The sequence below is a fragment of the Canis aureus genome, chromosome 5 (genome assembly GCF_053574225.1).
Source record: "Canis aureus isolate CA01 chromosome 5, VMU_Caureus_v.1.0, whole genome shotgun sequence".
Taxonomy (NCBI): Eukaryota; Metazoa; Chordata; class Mammalia; order Carnivora; family Canidae; genus Canis; species Canis aureus.
The window spans coordinates 34,588,811-34,609,950 of NC_135615.1; the positions used below are offsets into that span (position 1 = coordinate 34,588,811).

At 49.4% G+C, this 21,140-nt stretch overlaps 1 protein-coding gene across 15 annotated transcripts in view; it reads right to left on the reverse strand.

The window, feature by feature from the left end:
* Positions 1 to 21,140, reverse strand: part of WDR37 (WD repeat domain 37) — an 88,740-nt gene that overhangs the window by 57,082 nt on the left and 10,518 nt on the right. For 9 of the 15 annotated variants that reach the window (XM_077897351.1, XM_077897349.1, XM_077897350.1 and 6 more), the window contains exons 2-9: positions 19,806 to 19,983; positions 17,164 to 17,260; positions 14,264 to 14,359; positions 13,832 to 13,896; positions 10,077 to 10,212; positions 8,523 to 8,594; positions 5,084 to 5,128; positions 3,123 to 3,199 (exon numbers count right to left, since the gene is read on the reverse strand). In XM_077897351.1, coding sequence (XP_077753477.1) covers positions 3,123 to 3,199; positions 5,084 to 5,128; positions 8,523 to 8,594; positions 10,077 to 10,212; positions 13,832 to 13,896; positions 14,264 to 14,359; positions 17,164 to 17,260; positions 19,806 to 19,943 — 726 coding nt within the window. In that variant the 5' untranslated portion in view covers positions 19,944 to 19,983. Of the gene's footprint in view, positions 1 to 3,122; positions 3,200 to 5,083; positions 5,129 to 8,522; positions 8,595 to 10,076; positions 10,213 to 13,831; positions 13,897 to 14,263; positions 14,360 to 14,442; positions 14,609 to 17,163; positions 17,261 to 19,161; positions 19,363 to 19,805; positions 19,984 to 21,140 lie in introns of those variants that run through there. The other 6 variants (XM_077897355.1, XM_077897354.1, XM_077897356.1 and 3 more) reach the window with 5 other exon arrangements.

The following is a 21,140-nucleotide window of genomic DNA, read 5'->3' on the forward strand; positions in this document are numbered from 1 at the left end:
GGTGGAAAGGTCGGAGTCAGAACCTTGACACAAGTCATTTTTCCAAACTACACAAGGAACTAAAAGATATTTTAAATGCGAATGTGCTAAATCCTACTCACGAGTAACTGTAAGATCTTTTAACACTAACGTGGCAAAGGGCAGGGGAAGGAGGAGAGCTGTTTGTGTGCTCTCTGCCCACGTCCTGGGGATAATTAATGTCACGTTAGCCGCTTCTAATGCCAGCAACGTCGGAACAGGAAGTACAGCACCGAATGCTAGCAGTGCCCAGAACCAAGGAGTCACCAAATCTCTCACAGAATCCAGGCTCCCGGGCAGGAAGGGCCTCTGGAAGCCACTCAGGTAACTCGCTTCGATTTTCACTTCCCAACAGGAAAAATTAAGCCACTCACTATATTAAGATAGTCAAGTCACACAAGGCTGTCACACGGTGACTTAACAGGTCATCTGTACGGCTTCCAGACACCGCCCAAGCACCTCTTTACCGATGTGGTGAACACCAAGGAAAACTCCCTGGTACATATTAACAAGCGAAAACATACGGGCACCTGGCAACTCAGCCGGAGAAGCGTCTGCCTTCAGCCCAGGTCATGATCCCAGGGTCCCAGGGTCAAGTCCTGTGTCGGGCTCCATGTTCACTGCTTCTCCCTCTCCCTCTATCTCTCCCACCCACCTGTGCTCTCGCTTACACTCTCTCTCTCGAATAAATTTAAAATCTTTAAAAAAATAGAAAAGGAGAAAACATCTGCCTAAAAGCTGTACTGCTGAAAATAACAAAATCTTTGCAGATGAGTATCTGTTCTAACATGTGGGAGAAGCACTAAGGAAACGTGAGCCACGACTAGCAGCAAATGCTGCAGACTAGCGCAGCGTGCGTGCTGGGGGCGGCGCGGAGGGCAGGCCGCGGGGGCCTTCCGAGGCTCTGCGGAGGCTCTGCGGAGGCTCTGCGGAGGCTCTGCTCCCTGCCGGACACAGGCTCAGCTCCATTCAGGTTACCCCCAAGCCTGAGGCAGCCCGACGCGAGCAAAATCATAAAGAAAAAAAATCAATTTAACACTGTAAATAATCTACTTGGTGTTTTTTTTTTTTTAGATTCTATTTTTATTTATTCATGAGACACAGAGAGGCAGAGAGAGAGGTAGAGACACAGGCAGAGGGAGAAGCAGGATCCATGCGGGGAGCCCGACGCAGAACTCGATCCCGGGACCCCAGGGTCAGGCCCTGGGCTGAAGGCAGCGCTGAACCGCTGAGCCACCCGGGCTGCCCTCTACTTGGTTTTCATCAAAGTACCGGACATAATTCCCTACCTCTGCCAGAACTGGCATGTTTCTTTCTTTCTTTGAAAACAAATCCACAGCCAGCTAACGCCTTCCTTCTCTGAATCCTCTGAGGGGACCTTGGCCTCCCCTCTGCCCTGTCCTTTGTCAGCAGTACTTCCTGAGTGAACACCTATGTTAAGCGACGAAGTCTTAAGCGACTAAGGCTAAGTTAAGAATAAGTCTGATTATTCCATAATGAGAGAACATGTTGCGATAAAGATGCACTCAATTAAAAATGAACCGTTCAGACTTCTTCACTAAAGAAAACTCTTACTCACCACTGCAATTTATTAATTAGTCCATCTGCAGAGAGAACGATGTTTAAACTGCTTTAAAAAAAAAAAATTGGGGGCACCTGGGTGTTTCAGTCAGTTGAGCGACTGACTCTTGATTTTGGCGCAGGTCATGATCACCAGGTCCTGGGATTGAGCCCCATGTTGGGCTCTGAGCTCAGTGGGGCATCTGCTTGAGTGTCCCTCTCCCTCTCCCACTGCCCCCCACTCGCTCATGCTCTCTCTCAAATAAAAAAATAAATCCTGGGCAGCCCGGGTGGCTCAGCGGTCTAACCGCCTTCAGCTCAGCACAGGATCCTGGAGTCCCGGGATCGAGTCCCACATCGGGCTCCCTGCAGGGGAGCCTGCTTCTCCCTCTGCCTGTGTTTCTGCCTCTCTCTGTGTCTCTCATGAATAAATAAGTAAAATCTTTAATAAATAAATAAACCCTTAAAAAAATTTACAATTGAATGTAAAGGCATGCCATCCTCCCGTCCAACTACGGCCTGAGCACACAGGCCAGGCTCCTCCTGCGCTCAGGTGCCTGGCGGGTCTCCACCCGCGTTTGCAGCACAGGACAGGCTAACCACTCGGGAAGACCAGACAGCAGAACACTGCCCAGCAGGGGAAACCGGGGAGGGGTCTCCCTGGGGAGGTCGCCCGAGGTCTCCGTGTGGCCACAAACACAGGGTGCTGGGCTGAGGGGAACAGCTGCACCCAACAGGACAAAGGTCAGCCAAGGCTCTGCGGTTTAAGCCTCAGTATGCGGGATCCCTGGGTGGCGCAGCAGTTTAGCGCCTGCCTTTGGCCCAGGGCATGATCCTGGAGACCCGGGATCGAATCCCACGTCGGGCTCCCGGTGCATGGAGCCTGCTTCTCCCTCTGCCTGTGTCTCTGCCTCTCTCTCTCTCTGTGTGTGACTATCATAAGTAAATAAAAAATTAAAAAAAAAAAAAATAAGCCTCAGTACACAACCTCTCCCTAACTGCAGCAAAACCTCACGATAATCACACGAACGGACTTACACGGTTTACCTTACCAACAGAAACATGACCTAAGGATACAACTTTTAAATATTTATGGCAAATGTTTAGTATTCGAGGAAAGTGGGGTGAGAACAAACAATGCACATGTAAATGAAAGCCCCGCGTTTTCAATACCGTCTTGGCCTGTGTGGACATGGGGTGCCTGTGATGGAGGCACAGCCAGTTCGGTTTCCAGTGAGGGCCTTCCTGGATTGTCAATACGTCCTCCCACGGCTGCCACACAAGCTCTCTGTGTCTGTAAGGACACTAACCCCATGGAACCAAGGCCCCAGCCTCAGGACCTTATTACCACCTCCTTAGAGGCCCATCTCCAAATACAGCCACACTGGCAGGTTAGGGCGTCCAACTGTGGGATGAGGGGGCAGGGGGGTCACATACATCCAATCCACAAGGTACTACAGATTTATCCTAAGCTTTGCAAGTGTCCAGAACCCAACCAACATACCCCGTGTCGCGCTTTCAGGGTAAGTAAAGGTGCTGCTTACAGTAGTGTCGGCAATGGGCTGGGGTGTCGGCAGCTGGACAGCGTAACTCCAAATGTGGGCGGTCTGATCTCCAGAAGCTGAGGACAGAAATGAGGGGACAATTACCCAAGGTGCACACATGTAAAATGTGCTTTCTGCTAGGCTCTGTCACTCCGGGATCCTGAGCCACTGACAGGAGGTTCAGTGTATGATTAAGACAGTGGTTAAAAATATTCCCCCAGGCAGCCCGGGTGGCTCAGTGGTTTAGGGCCTGCCTTCAGCCCAGGGCATTACTCCGGGGTCCTGGGATCGAGTCCCACATCGGGCTCCCTGCATGGAGCCTGCTTCTCCCTCTGCCTGTGTCCCTGTCCCTCTCGGTCTCTCTGGTCTCTCATGAATAAAATAAACAAAATCTTTAAAAAAATATATCCCCCCTTTCATTTTGGGGTAAAAAGCTACAAAGGGCCAAGCAAAATTTACACCTACATTTTATCCACCATCTATCTAACCTCAGGACTCTAGTAACCCATCACACGCTACGCTGCAGCTTCTGACCATGAGGGTTCCGAGGCGTTCCCGTGCAAGTGTGTGTTCCCTCCGTTCCATATGGATGGGCTCACCACCTGCCGGGCCCCCGTGAGTGCTGAGACCTTACCTGCCCCCGCCAAGTGTGCAAGGTGCCACTCAGACGGAGCCGAAAGACAGGGCAGTGAGGGCACACACCGGCCCAGGGACAGGCCAGACAGGCATCTGCACTCACCCTCACCGGGTACCTGCATCCTACTCCTCTCCATGGCCGCCGATGTCCCCCAAAGCGGCCTGTGTGGGTGGTGCACATTTCCTGTGCTGTCACAGGAGCTCCCTGGCTAACCTCATGCAAGCCCCCGTCGTACAGGCCTCTCTCCAGCACCATGTGCTCTGCTTCGGTTTCCAGCAGCTCTTCTCAAGTGTCTTCATCTCCTCCCTGCCCCACCTCTGCTAGTCACTGGTCTCCCTCTTCACGGTCACACACCCAACAACTTCATAAGGTGGACAGTCCCCCTTACTTTATTCCCCAATTGCTCATTCAGGCATCAACTAGCTGTGGTCGAGGCCTGTTCATGCAGGGGGCTCCCAAAGTGACTTTCCTACCACACTCTACTTTTTTTTTTCCCGTGGAAAAGCACCTGATCAGCCCCACGTTCATCCTCTAGCCTCTATCCCACGGGCCAAAGCCAGGCAGGCTTTGCTATCCACCGTGAGGATACGGCTGGCTGCCCACAGCCATGGCTGCTCACCCAGGCACCACCTCTGCCACTCTCACACTAACACAGAGCGGAGTACTTGTGACAGACCATGTGGCCCTCAAAAATAAGAACATTTACTTCTGGTCCTTCACAAAAAAGCTTGCTGACTTCCACTGTCTCCAAACATTTAACCATTTAACCTTCAAGATCACTGCCAGGGTCCCCAAAAGTCACAGGAGACTATGCGTCTCAGACTCCTCAGCCCGACAATGAAAGTGTTTTTAAAAACTACTATATAAAATGGTAGCAAACCCACACTCCCACAGCCCAGGAGCCCTACTCAGAAAGGAGTAAAAGCACTGGCCCTGCAGAACACCAGGACCTGGGCCACTATTTTCCCCCTCTCGGTTTCAGGTGTGTGCAGGAACTCAGCAGCAGTGACAGGGCTCCGGAGAACCCAGTGCCCTCGGCGGAGAAACACCCAGGGCGAGCAGGAAAGCGGGCAACCAGGATGGGTGTCGTAGAGGACCTCCTGGTGGGTCACCTGCACTCTTACAGGAGCTCATCTGACTCACAATCCATGATGGTTTTAAAAAGTTCTACTCGATGTGCTTTTCTTTCTCCATTTCTCAAGTTTCACATGAAACAGCTACTGATGACCTTGTGACTTTTGTGTAAGGCACCAGTGAGAGGCAGCTCTTTCAAGATCATCAATAACTTTGCTCAAAAAGGAAAAAAAAAAAAAAATCAACATACCAGTAAGAGCCAACTGCTCTGAAGGATGAAACTTTATAGAATTTACTGCAAAAAAAAAAAGAAAGGAAGAAATTACAAAAACAGGTTTAAAATACTTATCACCACTACAGCATGTATCACAACGAAACTTTAAAAGAATTATAATAGTTCAATATTAGATCCATTCAATTAGGCAACGAATAAACACATAAGAGACTAGAGACACAAAAACACAACTGAATATAAACTATCATGTCGACAAAGTACAGGCCACACAGAAGAATACGAATAATCTACTTCTTTTCATAGATAAAGAAATCACCTAGAGTTAAAATACTTCAGGATGAAACAGAAACCACACTTAGACGACATATGGACAAGGAATACAGCAGGCGCAGGGTGACAGCCCACCCTTCCTCCTGTCCTGTTCAAGGAGCCCCCAGGAACGAAGAAGGCAGGCCCCTGCCAGCTCGGAGCAGGTCAGGATCAGAGCGGACAGCGTCCTCCTCCAGGTGTGGTAATCTGCCCACCATCTTCCCAGGGGGTGCTCCTGCACTGGATTGCATGACGGAGGAGGGAGTCCAGGGGCAAGACAGCAGCAGGAGCACACAGAGGCTGGGGCAGGTGGAGGCTGGGGGCACGTGGAGGCCGGGGGGCACATGGCGGCCGGGGGCACATGGAGGCTGTGGGGCACGCGGAAGCAGGGACACGCAGAGGCTGGGGGGCAGGCAGAGGCCAGGGGACACAGAGGCTGGGGGGCACGCAAAGGGAAGCCAGGGGCACACGGAGGCTGAGGGCACACGGAGGCTGAGGGCACACGGAGGCCGGGGGCACGCGGAGGCTGGGGGCCTGGTCGCCGGGACCTCCCTGCCCCCAGCGAGCTCATCCTGGGGAACCGGCAACCCTGTCTCCCAGTCACCCCAACAGAGCTGAACTGGGTCAGGGCACGCCGGGCATCAGCCCTCACACCCACACGGGAGCACGTGCACGGTGTGCAAAAGAATACACAGGAGTTTCAGCAAACCGGAGCAAGGGCTTTCTGGAAGATTCAGCCAACTACGTCACTGGGATTCTATTTTTCTGAGGAACTGGAAATGCTAGAAGACACCCTATTAACTCTAGACGACAGATCACTGTGGGAAGAGCCAGTGGCAGCTGTGCCTAAACTACCAACGGCCATGTGGAGTAACGCCCCAGTGTCAAGAGGCAACTGTAAGATGAGCAGCCGCTTTGCGCCTTGACGTCTATGTGACCTGGAGCTCATTCCTGGTGACGCGGGGCACAGACACAGCTTCTCTCACAGGCCCCGTGAGGTATGCGTGAAAGAACACGTGCTGAGTGCTCGGCCAAGAACTGGCATACAGCAGGCGCTTAATGACTGTTCGCAGCTGCCATGCTGGCTATGTTTAGCACTGTTTACACCGGCATAATACATGACACCTAGCACAGATCTCACCGAGGGACAATGCCACTGAACAGGCGCAGGACTGGAGGCAAGCTCAGGAGCCACGGGCAGTGGGCGGGCTGGAGCTACACCGCCCCCCAGTCAGCACATCGTGGCTAATGCAGAGAGGGAGGACAGGGAGCCCCGCAAGCACCCTCATCAAAGACTGGCGGCAGCCCCCACACGCAGCTAGCTCAACTCCCAGGGGCCAGCCCGGTAGCAGACACGTGGTCTCCACAGGGAGCTTCGAAGACACCCGATCCGTACATGGTTTGTGTGCCGACTTTAACACAAACGTCAGAGGAACAGCACACGGAGAAAGGACAAGCTCCTGCACGGAGGCCTCCAGGTGGGCGCAGTGGCTCTAGCAGGGGCAGCTGCGCAGCTCAGCATGGGACCCTTGAGGCAGAGGGCAGGTGCACAGGAGACCCGCACACGAGGAACCAGCCAGGACGGACACGTGTCGCACCACCTATAGTGAGTCACACGGATGAGAAATCCCGGGGGGCAGAACTCCACCCTTTAGGTTCAAGGGACCCTCCAGCGGGGAAAGCAAAAGCCAAGACACAAGCGACACACACACGGTGCCCTGGAGGACAGTGGCCGCAGAGGAAGGGAAGGCCAGACACGTCCCACTGCGTGTCACCCGGCCTCACCAAACCCAGGGCGGCGCCACACGCCATGTGCTGGCACAGAAGGGACGTGGAAGGGACACGTGTAGGACACCCCGAAAGAGCTGGGGGTCAAAGCTGCCAGCAGGAGGGGAGGTTCCAAAGAAGGGAGAAGAGCGACAACTAGGGAACAGAGATGTTGCGCTGAGTCTGGCCACGGGCAAGGAATGTCACACGAGGGGTGGAGCACAGGGATAAGTCTGGGATACACAAAAACCAGCCAAATAAAAAGGCAATGGCAAGTAGAGCACGTACGTGGACAGCTGTGAACAATACACACATCGCCTTAATTAGATAAATCTGAGTATCCGTTTGACAATGCGTCACGCTGCAGCTACTTGGCGAGGACAAGAGTGGAGGGTGACATATGTGGCAAGGGAGCAGGTCAGGTCCTCGGTGCCTCAGGAAGAATCACTCGTCTAAAGCTCAAAAATTCAGAAATAATAAAACAGGCTATTCAGAAAAATGGAAGAAAAAAGCAGAATACATGAAGCTGTTAAAGTGGCTCCGTGTTGGGCAAGTGGAGTAAGGAGGCAGGGAACTGCAGTCGTACTTTACAGGCGGCCAAACATCCGCTTCATTCGTAGGCAACATGTACACGTTTAACCGTATACAGGTCTTTCGAGGAACAAACACGCGGCAAGGAGACAAAGGCTGCAGCGCATGCTCACTTGAGCACCACCTCCACCTGTCCAGGCGCCGTTCCGCAGCCCCCAGAAGAGACTCCGTGTGAAAGGACACGAGACCCCGACGGAGGGGTGTGGCTCACAGCCCCAACAGGACAACCGATACGCCCCCGCTGCACGAAGGGGGCTCACCCAGGCCCGCAGGTGGGGGCACACCAAGCTGTGGGGTGAAGCCAGGCACCCCCTGGACCTGTCTGTGGTGCGGGGGGGAGAGGGAGCCGGGAGGCAGCACACAGGCTGGCGCAGAGGGCCCCCAGAGGGCAGTGTGCAAGATGCAGGAAGGGGCCCCCGCAGGGGGCACTCAGGGGGGCAGGAAAAGCTGCTGCGCCTGCTGCAGCAGGAAATGCAGGCAGGAAGCCCAGCGAGGACAGCAGCCCCTCAGGGCCCCACTACACGCAAAGCCGCATCAGGCTGAAGAGGAACCTCTGAAATGAACACTCGGCCTTTGACAAACATGTATTTCAGTTCCAAACTCGCTGACCTGGGGCTTTCTAGGCAACGGTAAAGGCAACGCACACCAAGTCCTACCTGCGGTCAGGGCGGCTCACACTGCTCCAGGCACAGCACCTCCCTGACCACCCACCACGGACCCACCTGCCCCCTGCAGCCAGATCAGCACACCTCCCATCAGAAGACGCCGCACGCTCAGGGTTGCTCACCTGACCCCACGTGGCCTGAGTACTTGACGAGGCACCTCCCCGTCTCTATACTCCACAGCAGAGCCGTGTGATCTGCAAGATCCAAAGAACAAGAGTAACTGACCCATCACCAACTTTATGGCCATTTCAATAAAAGGGAGAAGTTACATTTTCACTAGCATCTCTTCTACACTAATATATAATTAACTAATCAAACCATTTCCGAGGAGACAGAAGTTGGTGACCTGTCAACTGAGGCCAGGAAGTAGTAAATAGAAAACCAGGGACTTGGGACTCCCAGCGCCTTGTCACACTGACTGCATCTCGCCTGAGTCCCTACAGGACAAGACTGTTGTTTTGTTGAATTAACACTTTCCAGAGTATCACGGAACAATGAAATGCAAACCCAAATTCAGTTACGAATTATTTAAAATAAGAATATTCTTTTGGGCCTTTCTTCTCATATAACATGAAAATCTGGGAAATAAATGCAAATGATCCAAACAGGATTTCTGAGATAGGGGTGCCTGGGTGGCTCAGTCGGTGAAGCATCTGCCTTCAGCTCAGGCCATGATCCCAGTGTCCTGGGACGAAACCCCACATCAGGCTGTGTGTGTTAAATAAACAAAATCTTTAAAGAAAAAAAATTCTGGGACCAAAAAAGGACTCTTTCTCATTTATTTGTAATTTCCAAACATGGTGAAATGCTCGTGTGTAAATACAATTTTAAACAAGAAAGAGAACTTTCTTCGTGATTCTAACTGCTGCAACATTTTCTACTTCTTTAAAAAGCAGAACCAGGGATCCCTGGGTGGTTCAGCAGTTGAGCATCTGCCTTCGGCTCAGGTCATGACCCCGGGGTCCCTGGATCAAGTCCCATGTCGGGCTCCCTGCATGGAGCCTGCTTCTCCCTCTGCCTGTGTCTCTGCCTCTCTCTGTGTCTCTCATGAATAAATGAATAATAAATAAACAAAAATCTTAAAAAATAAAAAGCAGAACCTAGTAAATTCTCACAAGGTAGAAAGGTCATTTTCAACAAGTGAGCACCATTTTTAACTTTAGCAATTTTAATCTGAAAGAGTATTAGGTTATACACCTTGGATAGCTTTCAAAAAAACATCTTTACTTTAACGAGAAAAAAAGGATTTCTGATGCCTGCCCTGGGAGTCCCACAGGCAAACAGGGCTACCAGGGGTCCTGCTTCCACTTAAATCCTAGAACGAGACCACACAGCCCCTCCCTCGGCCGTGCCTCACAATTCAAGCAGATACGCACTCAACTGGGAGTAACAAGAAAGCCAATCAAAAAACTACCTGGTCTGTGTAAACGACATTCTCCCTTACGCTGCCGAGAACAGTACTCTGACCTAATGCCAGTGTCTGCTCACGCCGACACACGACATCACACCAGTGGACTGCAGCGACACCCACGGAGCACGCAGGGCCACGTGCTTTGGTTTCAATGACTGCTCGGCCTCCTGCCCGCGTCCAGAGCCAACGCTGCCACCAACATGGGCAGGTCAGGCGTCTGCACTGGCTATTGTGCCCGAAGTGGAGGGAGTAGCTGCGGACTCACCAGCAGACGCAGTGCCCAGCACCACGGGCTGTGTCCTCGCCACGCTGACGTCCCAGATGCCATCCCTGTGGCCAATGTATTCCTTCACAAGCTGGCACACGGCCCTCGACGTGGTGGTCTTGAAGCTGGAGACAATCTAAAACCGTGACGGGAAGGAGTATTATAGACAATTTACTGACCAAATGCATTTAAGTTAAAAAAAAAAAAAGAAGGTAAAACTGAGTAAGAGCTCTTGAACTGCGTAAGCCTCTGAACGGGCTATTTCAAGCATTAAGGGAACACACCGTAAGTGTAAGCAGCAGCATCCCTCCAGCTGGGTGTCACAAAGAACGAAGGCCATCCTAAGGCCTCGGAAGACCCTGACACCCCTGGCGAATCACGTGTGTCCTCCCACGGAGAAGAGAAGGTTCTGTTTACACGCTGCAAGGCTCTTCTACAAATCCAAACCATCAGCCAAATTTCCAGATTCTTTTTTTTTTTTTTTTTTTTTAAAGAGCTGCCAGGACATGAAAGTCGGGAAGGTATACCCACACCCTTAAAATTGCTTGAATTATTGGGGAATTTTATTTTTTCCCCATTTTTAGTAATTTACACCAACCACATATTATCAGGAGGAAAAGAGCCCAAGGTGGGGAGGAATCCAAAGACGACACTTCTAACAGACAAGGTTTGTCCAATACTGTTTATTGAGCGCGTGCTTGGGGCCGGCACTGCTCTAGGAGATGCACATGGAGCAACAGCGGCCCCGGCCCCGGGCAGCTCACAGTCCGACGGGAACAGACAGGAGAACCACAAAGGTACACACGAGAGTGACAATGGTCTCGTATGATACACACAGCAAACAAATCTCACTTTCTCTTACAAGGAAAAATAGAAAGTGCATGAGAAAGGAAATAATGAAACACAACTCTTCAGAGTTTGGTTTTTAAACTGTTCTCAGACGGAATGGCTTTTCAGCGTTTAAGCAAATCAGAATAAAAGATTAATCAGAATAATGAAACTATAAAATCAAGTGAAAAAGACAACTTTGTGGTATTAAACAGCTATTTTGAACACTGATTTAACAAAGCCCAGAAAATCAGTCTAAATTCATTCTTAGGATAAAGACATTACAACACGATCCACTGTTACATCAACTTGGGTGTGAACAATCCAACTGTCCTCTGAAGCCGAGGAGAACTAATACAACATGTGTAACGAAGACGGACTCTTTCGGCAGAAATTCGTCTGACTCGGTTTGAATTTTATAAAAGGACTCGCTCAAACGCAAACCCATCATCTTCTTTTTCCTTCCGAAAGCTCCTATCGCATCTAAACTAGTGACACTTGACCCCACCACACAGGACAATTTCTCTGCTGGTGTAAGGTGCCACCAGGACGTTCAATAATGAAACACGGGAGAGAATGGAGCCCGAGAAGGTGCGGAGCCCGCCTCACGTAAGTCTGAAGCCTCCTGCCCTTTCTCACACAGACGTGGCTGTCCGGAGACATGAGCCACTGCAGCCACACTCCTCACCAACCCCACGCACGCAGGAACAACAGAACGTCACCACTCAACACTCATGCCAACCCCGGGTCTGGTGGGATTTTGGAAGCAGACAATATGCAATTCATTAATGTTGTAACAAATCACTTCATGTGTTGCTTCCAAACGCTCACTACGCTTCTTTGTTCTTAAAAATCCTGACTCCCTCAAGACAGCAGAGGCTCCACAAAGACTGAATCACTCAGAGTGAATGTTCATGACAGAAAAGCAGAATGAAGTGACAAAGTGATGCTTTCACCTGTCGTCCTAGTTATTGTTTTAATTAAGATACAACCTAAAGCACTTCAACAAAACTGGAAGGGCTTTTTCACAGTGAGAGTGAGTTATCTTTATAAAAACGTGTATGAGGGACGCCTGGGGGGCTCAGCAGTTGGGCGTCTGCCTTTGGCCCAGGTCAAGATCCCAGGGTCCTGGGATCGAGCCCTGCGTCGGGCTCCCTTCATGGAGCCTGCTTCTCCCTCTGCCTGTGTCTCTGCCTCTCTCTGTTGTCTCTCATGAATAAATAAATAAAATCTTTAAAAATAAATAAATAAATAAAAATAAAAACATGTATGTACATTCCGGAAGTTTCTCTACAGCAACTGCCACTTAGACGGGCACACCTTCCTCCCGGCAGACACGAGCGGCCCGTCCTCAGGTGCCCAGGAAGGCAGGCCTCTTCTGGTCCGCTGAGCGCACGTGGGAGCACCAAGCACCGAGCACACTGCTCGTCGTCAGGGCTGAGTCAGGAAGCAAGTACTGCTGCCTTTAAGTGCGCTCCCGCCTCGTGCTACCACCAAGAACACACGCTGCAGCATGGATCAGAGTCCATGGGTCAGACTCTGGTATCAGAGTCCTTCCTCAAGTTTTAGACAACATCTCACAATATTATTCCTTTCTGCGCACAATAAAGATCAGTAATAGCATGTTTCTTATACATGGACATTAATTTGAAAGATCTAAAATGACTGGGGCTTTAAATATATTGTAATACATTTTTTTTAAAAGCAGAGTATTCTAGTTTGTATCCTTCCCTTGGCCCAAATCTTGGTTTTCACTAATGCCAATAAGGGATAACTTTACACACTCCTTGCATCTTCTACTTCAGCAATACCCTAAAGGTCCCCAAATTCTAACACTGTACATTGTATAAATAAGCTGTACCCAGTGGAATGAACAATATACTTCAAAATAACATACCGAGGTCAGATGACGAAGAACATAATCTTACAACACGTTTTGAATAAAAGTTTAATGTTAATACATCTAAAAACTTAAATATAAGCTAAATACATAATAAATTTTTTAATTAAGCACTGTTACTCTAGAGTTATCAAAGGAAACACAAGAAAATGTAATCTACATTCGTATTAGAAAATGCAATCTACATTCATATTTTAATAACGAAGAAGTACTAAAAATTTTCAAATCAACAGAAGCAGCCGTAGGACCGCATGTGCTCTATTGACTGCAGTTAACCTCACCGTGGATGTCCTGCTCAGTAACTCCAAGCCCAAGGAAAACAATGGGAAACGCAGGACGTTACCAAGAACTACTTACACTGCCACAGCACACTCACCACAAATTTCAACTTTTCCCTCAGGTTTAGCAAAAGGAACGTCCATTTGTTACGGTCATGAATTAATTTATCTTTTGTATATTCAAAACACTCCAAAGTAAAAATGCACACAAAGTTACTGCAAAATATTACCTTAATGCAGAACTCCCTCCTCACAGGTAAACTTGTTTCCAAATAATTAAATCCTTGCCACTTTCAGAGGGTCAGAACAAGATAATTTTTTAAAAACCAAAATATCACAAGTGTCCCTATGAGCCCTGGAGACAGACCTTCAGGAAGATAGGATACTTAGAAAATGAGAAAGAAGAGGCAGCTAAACGGGAAAACGTGGCTGTGGCTCAGAAGCGCATCTTCGCTGCTTCCCGGCAGCACATTCTCCACACGCAGAGCCTCTGCCCCAAGCCACAGAACAATGCAAAATGTCTCTTCCCTCAAAAATGACAACACGTTTGACCGTCAGCAAGTACCCGGGCGGAGCAGCAGGCCGGTGTGCACACCCAGAGTACTCCCTGCAAAAGCCCAGCGTCTCTACACACCAGAAGCTCCTCTTTGCCGGTTACACATTTCTAACTGGAAAATGTGCAGCTTCAAGTACACGTCAGCGCAGCGCAAATACCACAGGAGCGGCCCGAGGGCCAGCGCCCGGCATACCTTGCTGGTGGAAGCCTTGTACGTGGTCTTCAGTTTCTGAGAGAGCTGGCTGGTGCTGTGGCTGGCTGCAGAGACAGAGAAGCGACAGTCGGGATACGCGCATAGCCGCCGGGCGGGCCGACCTCAGCGGGGCAGGCCGGGGCCAGCCAACTCCGGCTCTCATCCCGCACGGGAGGACGGTGGACGCCGAGGGTGCGTCTGTCCGTGCGGGTGAGGCAGCCACAGCACTGCGGCAACAAGAGGCTGGGCTCCCCAGGGCCTCCTCCCCCCTCTCCGCCCAGGCCAGCCCAGGACTGCTGACAGCACCGAGCAAATCAGTCCACGGCCCGCGCTCAGTCCCACGCGCCCCCACCGGCGGGGAGCAGGGCAACCCCAGGGGGAAGGCCCCGGGGGGAAGGCTGGGGCAACCCCATCAGGCGCGCTCGCCCTCACCTTTCGTTTTGAGCTGGCCCTTACTCAGTTCCGCACCATCGATGGCTTGTCCTTCAGCTGCTAAGCGTTCATTCAGAGTCTCGATTTCCCTACGCACTGGGAATAAAAAAGTGGTTTTCAAAGACGTAAGGCACGCACTTCCGGAACCTGAGTACAAAAGAACGTCAATACAGAAGTACCTCTAATGCAGGTATGAACGTGCCCCTGAGGCACAAGATCACAGTTCAGAGAGTTCTCAAAAAACTCAAGACGCCTGTCAGAGACTCGGAGCCCCCTCCCTCCCGCGCTCCCCCCCAGTGGGAGGACTGTGCTATCAGGGCTCTGGAGCATGGCTCCTGGACTGCACTCCAGCTCATGGCCTTTGTACTTTACTCTCTACATGGACAGTTTTCTGAGGCCGTCCAAAATTTAGTGAAATGTGTAGAGTCCAGCTGAGGACGCTGAAACTGGGGTAAACACACACCATGACAAAGCGCGGCCACTGCTGTGTGGCACCACAGAGCACCAAGCAAGGATCCTATACAACAGACGAACAACTGAGGGACAGTGAGGAGACGAAACTAGGAAGCACGGAGCCACAGCGCAAGAAGAGGAAGGACATTAGTCATCAAGAAGAGAATCAGCAGACACTCAGCTGAGGCTCTTCCTGGCACCAAGGCCTCCGGAACAGGCCTCCTCGTCCACCCACAGGGATGAGCAACACCCAGGGAAGGGACCTGGCCACAGACCCCAGCCATGGCAGCAATGCGGCAGGACCATGACGCGGCCACACATCCCCCCGCGCCAGGACCGTGCACCTGCCACTACGCCATGCCACCTCCCAGCACCGGGCACCCTCTCCTCGGGCTCCAGGGAGATGAAGGGGCTGGGTCAGGCCACGGAGAGGCTGAGGGCAAAGGCTCTGAGCTGATCCACCTGAGCGCTCTTGCTTGTCGCTCACAGGCCATGGGGGCGCCATCAAAACCAGTCAGCATGAAACTGTATAAACTCAAAGTACCTCTAGCATTGGTCATTTGTGACCCTATAGTTGTTCTTTTTTTTTTTTTTTTTTTTTTCAGTATGCTCCACATGAAGAACAAGGCAGGGCTTGAACTCATGACCCTGAGGATCAAGACCTGAGCCGAGATCAAAAGTCGGACATTTAACTGACTGAGCCACCCAGGCACCCCTGTAATCCTATTCTTTTCTTCAACTAACTGCATGAATTCATAAGACAGAAGGCCTTACATCACAACAGACACTCACTAACACTTAGGTCATTACAACTGATACTTTAAAGAAAAAAACCCTTAAAAATCAGAAGCAGTGGGGATCCCTGGGTGGCTCAGCAGTTTGGCGTCTGCCTTCGGCCCAGGGCGTGATCCTGGAGTCCCAGGATCGAGTCCCGCATCAGGGTCCCCGCAGGGAGCCTGCTTCTCCCTCTGCCTGTGTCTCTGCCTCTCTCTCTCGGTCTCTCTCATGAATAAATAAAATCTTTAAAAAAAAAAAATCAGAAGCAGTGCATGGTACCTAATTTTTACTTCATAAAAACTTTGAATAATTTCTCCCTCTATAAATTTCCAAGATGAACTTAAATAAGAATCCAAAAACAAAACACTAAATTGTCCAAGAGCAGAGTTTAAATGACATGGGATTACATTCTCTTCACTACAGATTCAATCACATCACTTAGTTCTAGAGCAAAAATTATTTTAATGCAAATGCTGTTTACTACTACTCAATTCTGAAATAATGGTAGAAAGCATGAAGAGCAGATTATAGTTACATTTGCATAGTATAGATTTTATCAACACACACCTTACAAAAATAATTAGCACTGTGAAGTCATGGAACAGTGAGTAGGTACAGGACAGGTTTGTTTCCTGATGTTCCACAGGGAAGCTTGAGTGCACATGGCCTAAAGCTGACAAGTTAAAAGTGAACTACGTTTACAAAAATAATCACAAGAACTAAAAGCAAAAAAATGCAGAAAATGTTTTCCTTTGCAGAATGGAATAGGTCGACAGGCAAGGGTAATAATGGTAATTATCTTCTTATATTGCTTCTTTTTCTTTTTTTGCAAGTTATCTCTACACCCAATGTGGGGCTCGAACTCACAACCCCAATATCAAGAGCCAACTGAGCTGGCCAGGAGCCCCTATGCTGCTTGATTCTTTAAGCAAAGGCAGGCATTCCTTCTAAAATAAAATTTCAAAAGAAAAAACACAGCTAATAAGCTAATTAAAAAATTCTTTTGATTTACCTTTAATAAGTCAAACAGATAATACATTCAGGAAATTCTCAATATACAGTGTACTTTGTGTAGGAGTGGTTATGAGATGCATTTATTTTTCATAAAATCGCAATGTGGCCAAGTGAGGCTGGCACAATAGTACCCAACCCAAAAGTAACCTGTGGGCACATTGCTTCCATGCTGAAGGGGCCCTGCAGGTGCAATGAAGGGGAGGACTTCTGATGGGGAGGTCACCCTGCATGACCCGGTGACGCATCTCCCCTCCCATCCGAGGAACGGCCCTGGGACGTGCTAGGAGGACTCCAGCCACTGACAGCTGTGAAGGTGGAGTCGAAAGACTTCGAAGCGAAGAGTGAGTCAGGCTCGAGATGCCAGGAGTGCCAACAGGGAGACGGCCACCGCCGTCCCCACACTGCAGGGAACTGCAACCCGCCACATGGCACACAAGCCGGAGATGGGCTCCCCCTCACAGCTCCAGGAGCACAGCACCCCGACACTGGGTTTTAGTGTGGTGACAGAGCCACGCCAGGCTTCTGACTACTGAGCCTGAAGTCACTAAGTCTGTGGGATTCTACGTCACTACACATGATACTGAGTAGGAGCAGACACAGTGGTGAAGGTCTACCCAAAAACTGTATAGAAGTTTATTAACACAGGAAATACTCACATTCTAAGTTTTCAATATAAAGGTTTTCAAACTCTCTCTCTATTTGACCAAACAGTTCCAGAAGTGTACTGCGAACCGAGGAAGGCAGCTTAGAATCCTGAAAAGGAAGATTCTGTTCAAAATGAAGAAGAAACTCTTCCAAAGTCAATTGTCATGTCTTAAATTCTCATTTCTTACACGTAAAATATTTAAAGAACTTATTTTCACATCTCTACAGATAGACGAAACTACGATCCAGCAATATAAGAGGCCACCCAGCAGAGTACAGGATTCAAGAACAGGCACTTGTTCAAAGGAACATTTCTCCTTTAACACGGCAAGGAATAAGCCTACCTTATTCAAAAACTTCCAAATCTGTAGAGAAGGAAAACAGTTCCCATAAATGAAGTGTTATTATTCGCAGCCTTTAAGTTCTACCATACAATATAATAAATCAGTTTTAATGAACTATATGCTAATAGAAGTGCTTTCAAAATTCTCTCAACTAGTGTGCTTCAGGCAAAAGTACTGGACACTTCCCGCAACTACACTTAATACCTACAAGAGTAGGGAAGAGGGAAACCCGAGAAATCTGACCTGGAAGAGCAAAACGTGTAAGCTCGACAAAACCGGACTGTTCCGTGCCCAGCAGCACCACACTCTGCGTGCCTGCCTCTCCACGTGTCTGTACACCTGCAGCTGCGTCCACACTCACGGGAAGCCCATGAGCAGAAGCTACATCTCTGCCGAACTTCTAGGTACAAAGGGGTGGGCGGTGTCCTCGGCACCACCTGAGCTCACACGCACGTACTTCCTGGACGCTGCCGGAGATGGGAGAGTGCACACTCTGCTCCCATCTCCAGAGGGCAAGGCCTGGGCCCTCCTTTGTGTGCCTTCCACACTTACGAGTATTTTCAAGTAGAATTTAATGAATTGCAAATAAAAAGACATACAATGTGTATTCAACTTCCTGATTAAGTTCCAAGAAGACAAAAATTTGAAGCAAAATGACCTCTAATGGCCTATGTATTTCAGCAATGTTTTCAAATAACATGATGTACAAGTAAATTTGACAAACTAGTTAAAACTGTTTATGAAGTCACATGTTCAAAACCTAAAACCTGCCAGAATGGTAACACAGCCTCCATCAGCACCCCTCTAAAGGGCCAACGAAAAATATGAAAAGAGAGAGAACTTGAAGGAACAGTGAAAAGTAAAACAGACCATCACCATGAACACTTACCGCGCTCCCCACCTTGCCTCGGGGCCTATGCATATTCCGTTCCCTCTCTGCACCATGCTCCTCCTGCACCCTCGTCCAGAAGTCCCTCTCACCAGGGCACCCGGAGAGAAGCCTGTCTGCACCCTACAGCGAGGCCAAATCTCCTCAGTGTATTAATTCCTACTCACCTATGCCCACAGTGTTTTAGATCCTGTTAGTCATAGCACTGAACTATGACATTCATCGAGCAGTAAATGCAGACGGTCATCGTAACCAGAGACAGAACTGGGACGTCCACACGAACCTCACCTGACAATCAGGAAGCGGGATGCGCAGGGAGACGAGACCTGTTCCAAGAGGCACGTGGAGCCACGTGAGCGCACTCCGGGCCAGGCTGCTGGGGCCGTCCCATTGCACAGACCCTACGGAGAAGTGCTGAGCTCTGGGTACCACTTCAGGAAAAAAACTCAGGGCACAAAAGCCAGTGACTCGGCAAAGCTTTTAAACCCACACCTGATCCCATCAGCACATCCTGGATGCAGGAGGCCCGTGTGCACAACGTGCACAGATTCAGCAGCACTCTGCAGCCACGGGCTTCGCGCCCCCGCACTGAGCATGCACATCTGTGAACCTAGGAAGCGTGAACCACCACCATGGCTCATTCACACTATCTTCATGTGGGAGGGCACCGCTCCCCAACAAATGACCGTAACCTTGTCTAGAAAGCGCTGGGCTGCTGTTTAACTCGAATCCACTGGTCATGGGCCACGCATCTCAGACCCCTCCACCTCACCTACCATGCCAACTGCTGGCAACAGACACCACTGCTACTGTCTTCCTGCTGAGCCAGACAGAGCACCTCACCCCAGCCATCCAGGGAACTCCTCAACAAGGCGGCCCCGTCAAGGGAATGCCAACAACACAAAGACGAGGACCCTCCGAGCGGCGTGGTAGCCAGGCTGCTCAGCTTGCAGGACTCTACATGACCTCCACAAGGGTTACCCTGACGCCATCACCCACTGTCTTACATCATAATGGAGGAGGGGCATTCACAAGGCCATGCAAAGACACATTTACCTCAAATGGCAGCTAACTCCAGAAGATGCTAGCAAAGGAGAGTGCGGGACTTTCACCACTAGAAACCTAAATAAACCTAACAAAAAAAGTATCCTAGGCTATTTACCTGCACGGTCCAATATGGTGGCCAGCAGCCACATGTGGCTATTTAAATGTAAACATAAATTACAAACTTAAAAATCTCTCAGTCACACTAGCCACATGTGTCTCTGTGTAGGTGTTATATCTGATAGTTGTTTGAATGGGTTATTAAGGGAAGAGGGGATTGTTTTGTTTTGGTAACCCACTCTTTTTCTCTACTTTGGAGACCTCTATGTATTTGGCTATTTCTAGAACATCACAGACACAATCAGCACAAACTCACCTGTCCTTCCAACATTTCTCTGGGTAGAGCTGTCCTCTCTTGCTCGGAGCTGTTAGTTCTTCGTATGGAAAGGCTGTGAGATTTGCGTTTCTGTTTTGCTTGGCGAGCAGCAGAGCAAGTCCCGCTTTCTGTGGGCATTACTTCTAGAAGGTGATGTCCTGCTCCCTCCTGCAATAAGCTAAACAACAGGAAAACAAGTACTTGATTTCAGATATGGCAAACTAAAATGAAGGAAAAAATGGTCAACAATTTGTACTTTAAATTCCAATCGCCTTTACTGTGGCTGTATTTACTATGTCATTTAGAATGTGACAAATTAATGTTTGGTAAGACAGAGGGACTGGGTGGCTCAGTGGTTGAGCACCTGCCTCCGGCCCAGGGCGTGATCCTGGGATTCCCAGGATTGAGTCCCGCACTGGGCTCCCAGCAGGCAGCCTGCTTCTCCCTCTGCCTGTGTCTCCACCTCTGTCTTCCATAAATAAGTAAATAAGTAAATAAATAAATAAATATTTTTAAAAATACATCTTTGTTAAGAAAGAGACCACAGCCTTTGTCAAAGAAGTCATTTTTTATTAAATTTTGTTAACAAGTTTTGAAAAAAATCAACTAGCATAGAAGGGCTTAAAATACAGTTTTCCATTAACTAACCTTCCCAGCCTTGGCCTCCTCCCCAGAGAGAACAGAGTCTAATCACATGTCCTAGCCTCACAGCAATGCTGTCCAAGAGAAATGCAATACAAACCACACACACAACGGCAAATTTTCTAGTAGCCACATTAAAAAAAAAAAAAAAAAGGTAAAAACAAGTGAAATCACTTTTAATGATTTATTTAGTCCACTGTGCCTCAAATACTCTAGGCAATGTGAAAAACACAAACCACCAAAATATTCTCCAAAGCAGCTCTAATCTCTTCTAGTCCCATCATCGATGCAGGAGGATCCTGTTCTCCAGTCTTATTTGCTACGTTCACTATGCTGATTTTCAGCGGCCCGGACAGGCAGAGGAGTATTTTCAGCGGCCCGGACCGTATTTTCACACGGTCTTCACGTGTGGCACGCACACTCCCCCGGGGGCTGCTCATACCCCACATCTTTCTGTGCACTTATCTGCAGTCTAAATACCCTTCACAGTAAAATGTTTCCCCTCACCTTTTGCCCATTTTCTAATAGGACATTGGGTTTTTACTATCTAGATTTGAGAGTTCTCCATTTTTCCCTCATGAATTACACGTCAGGTGTGCGGGTTGCCAAGTTTCCGCTGGTATGTAACTTGTCTTTTATCCTAAAGGGGTTTTTTCCAAAGCAAAACTTTCAAATTCTGATGAAATCCCACTG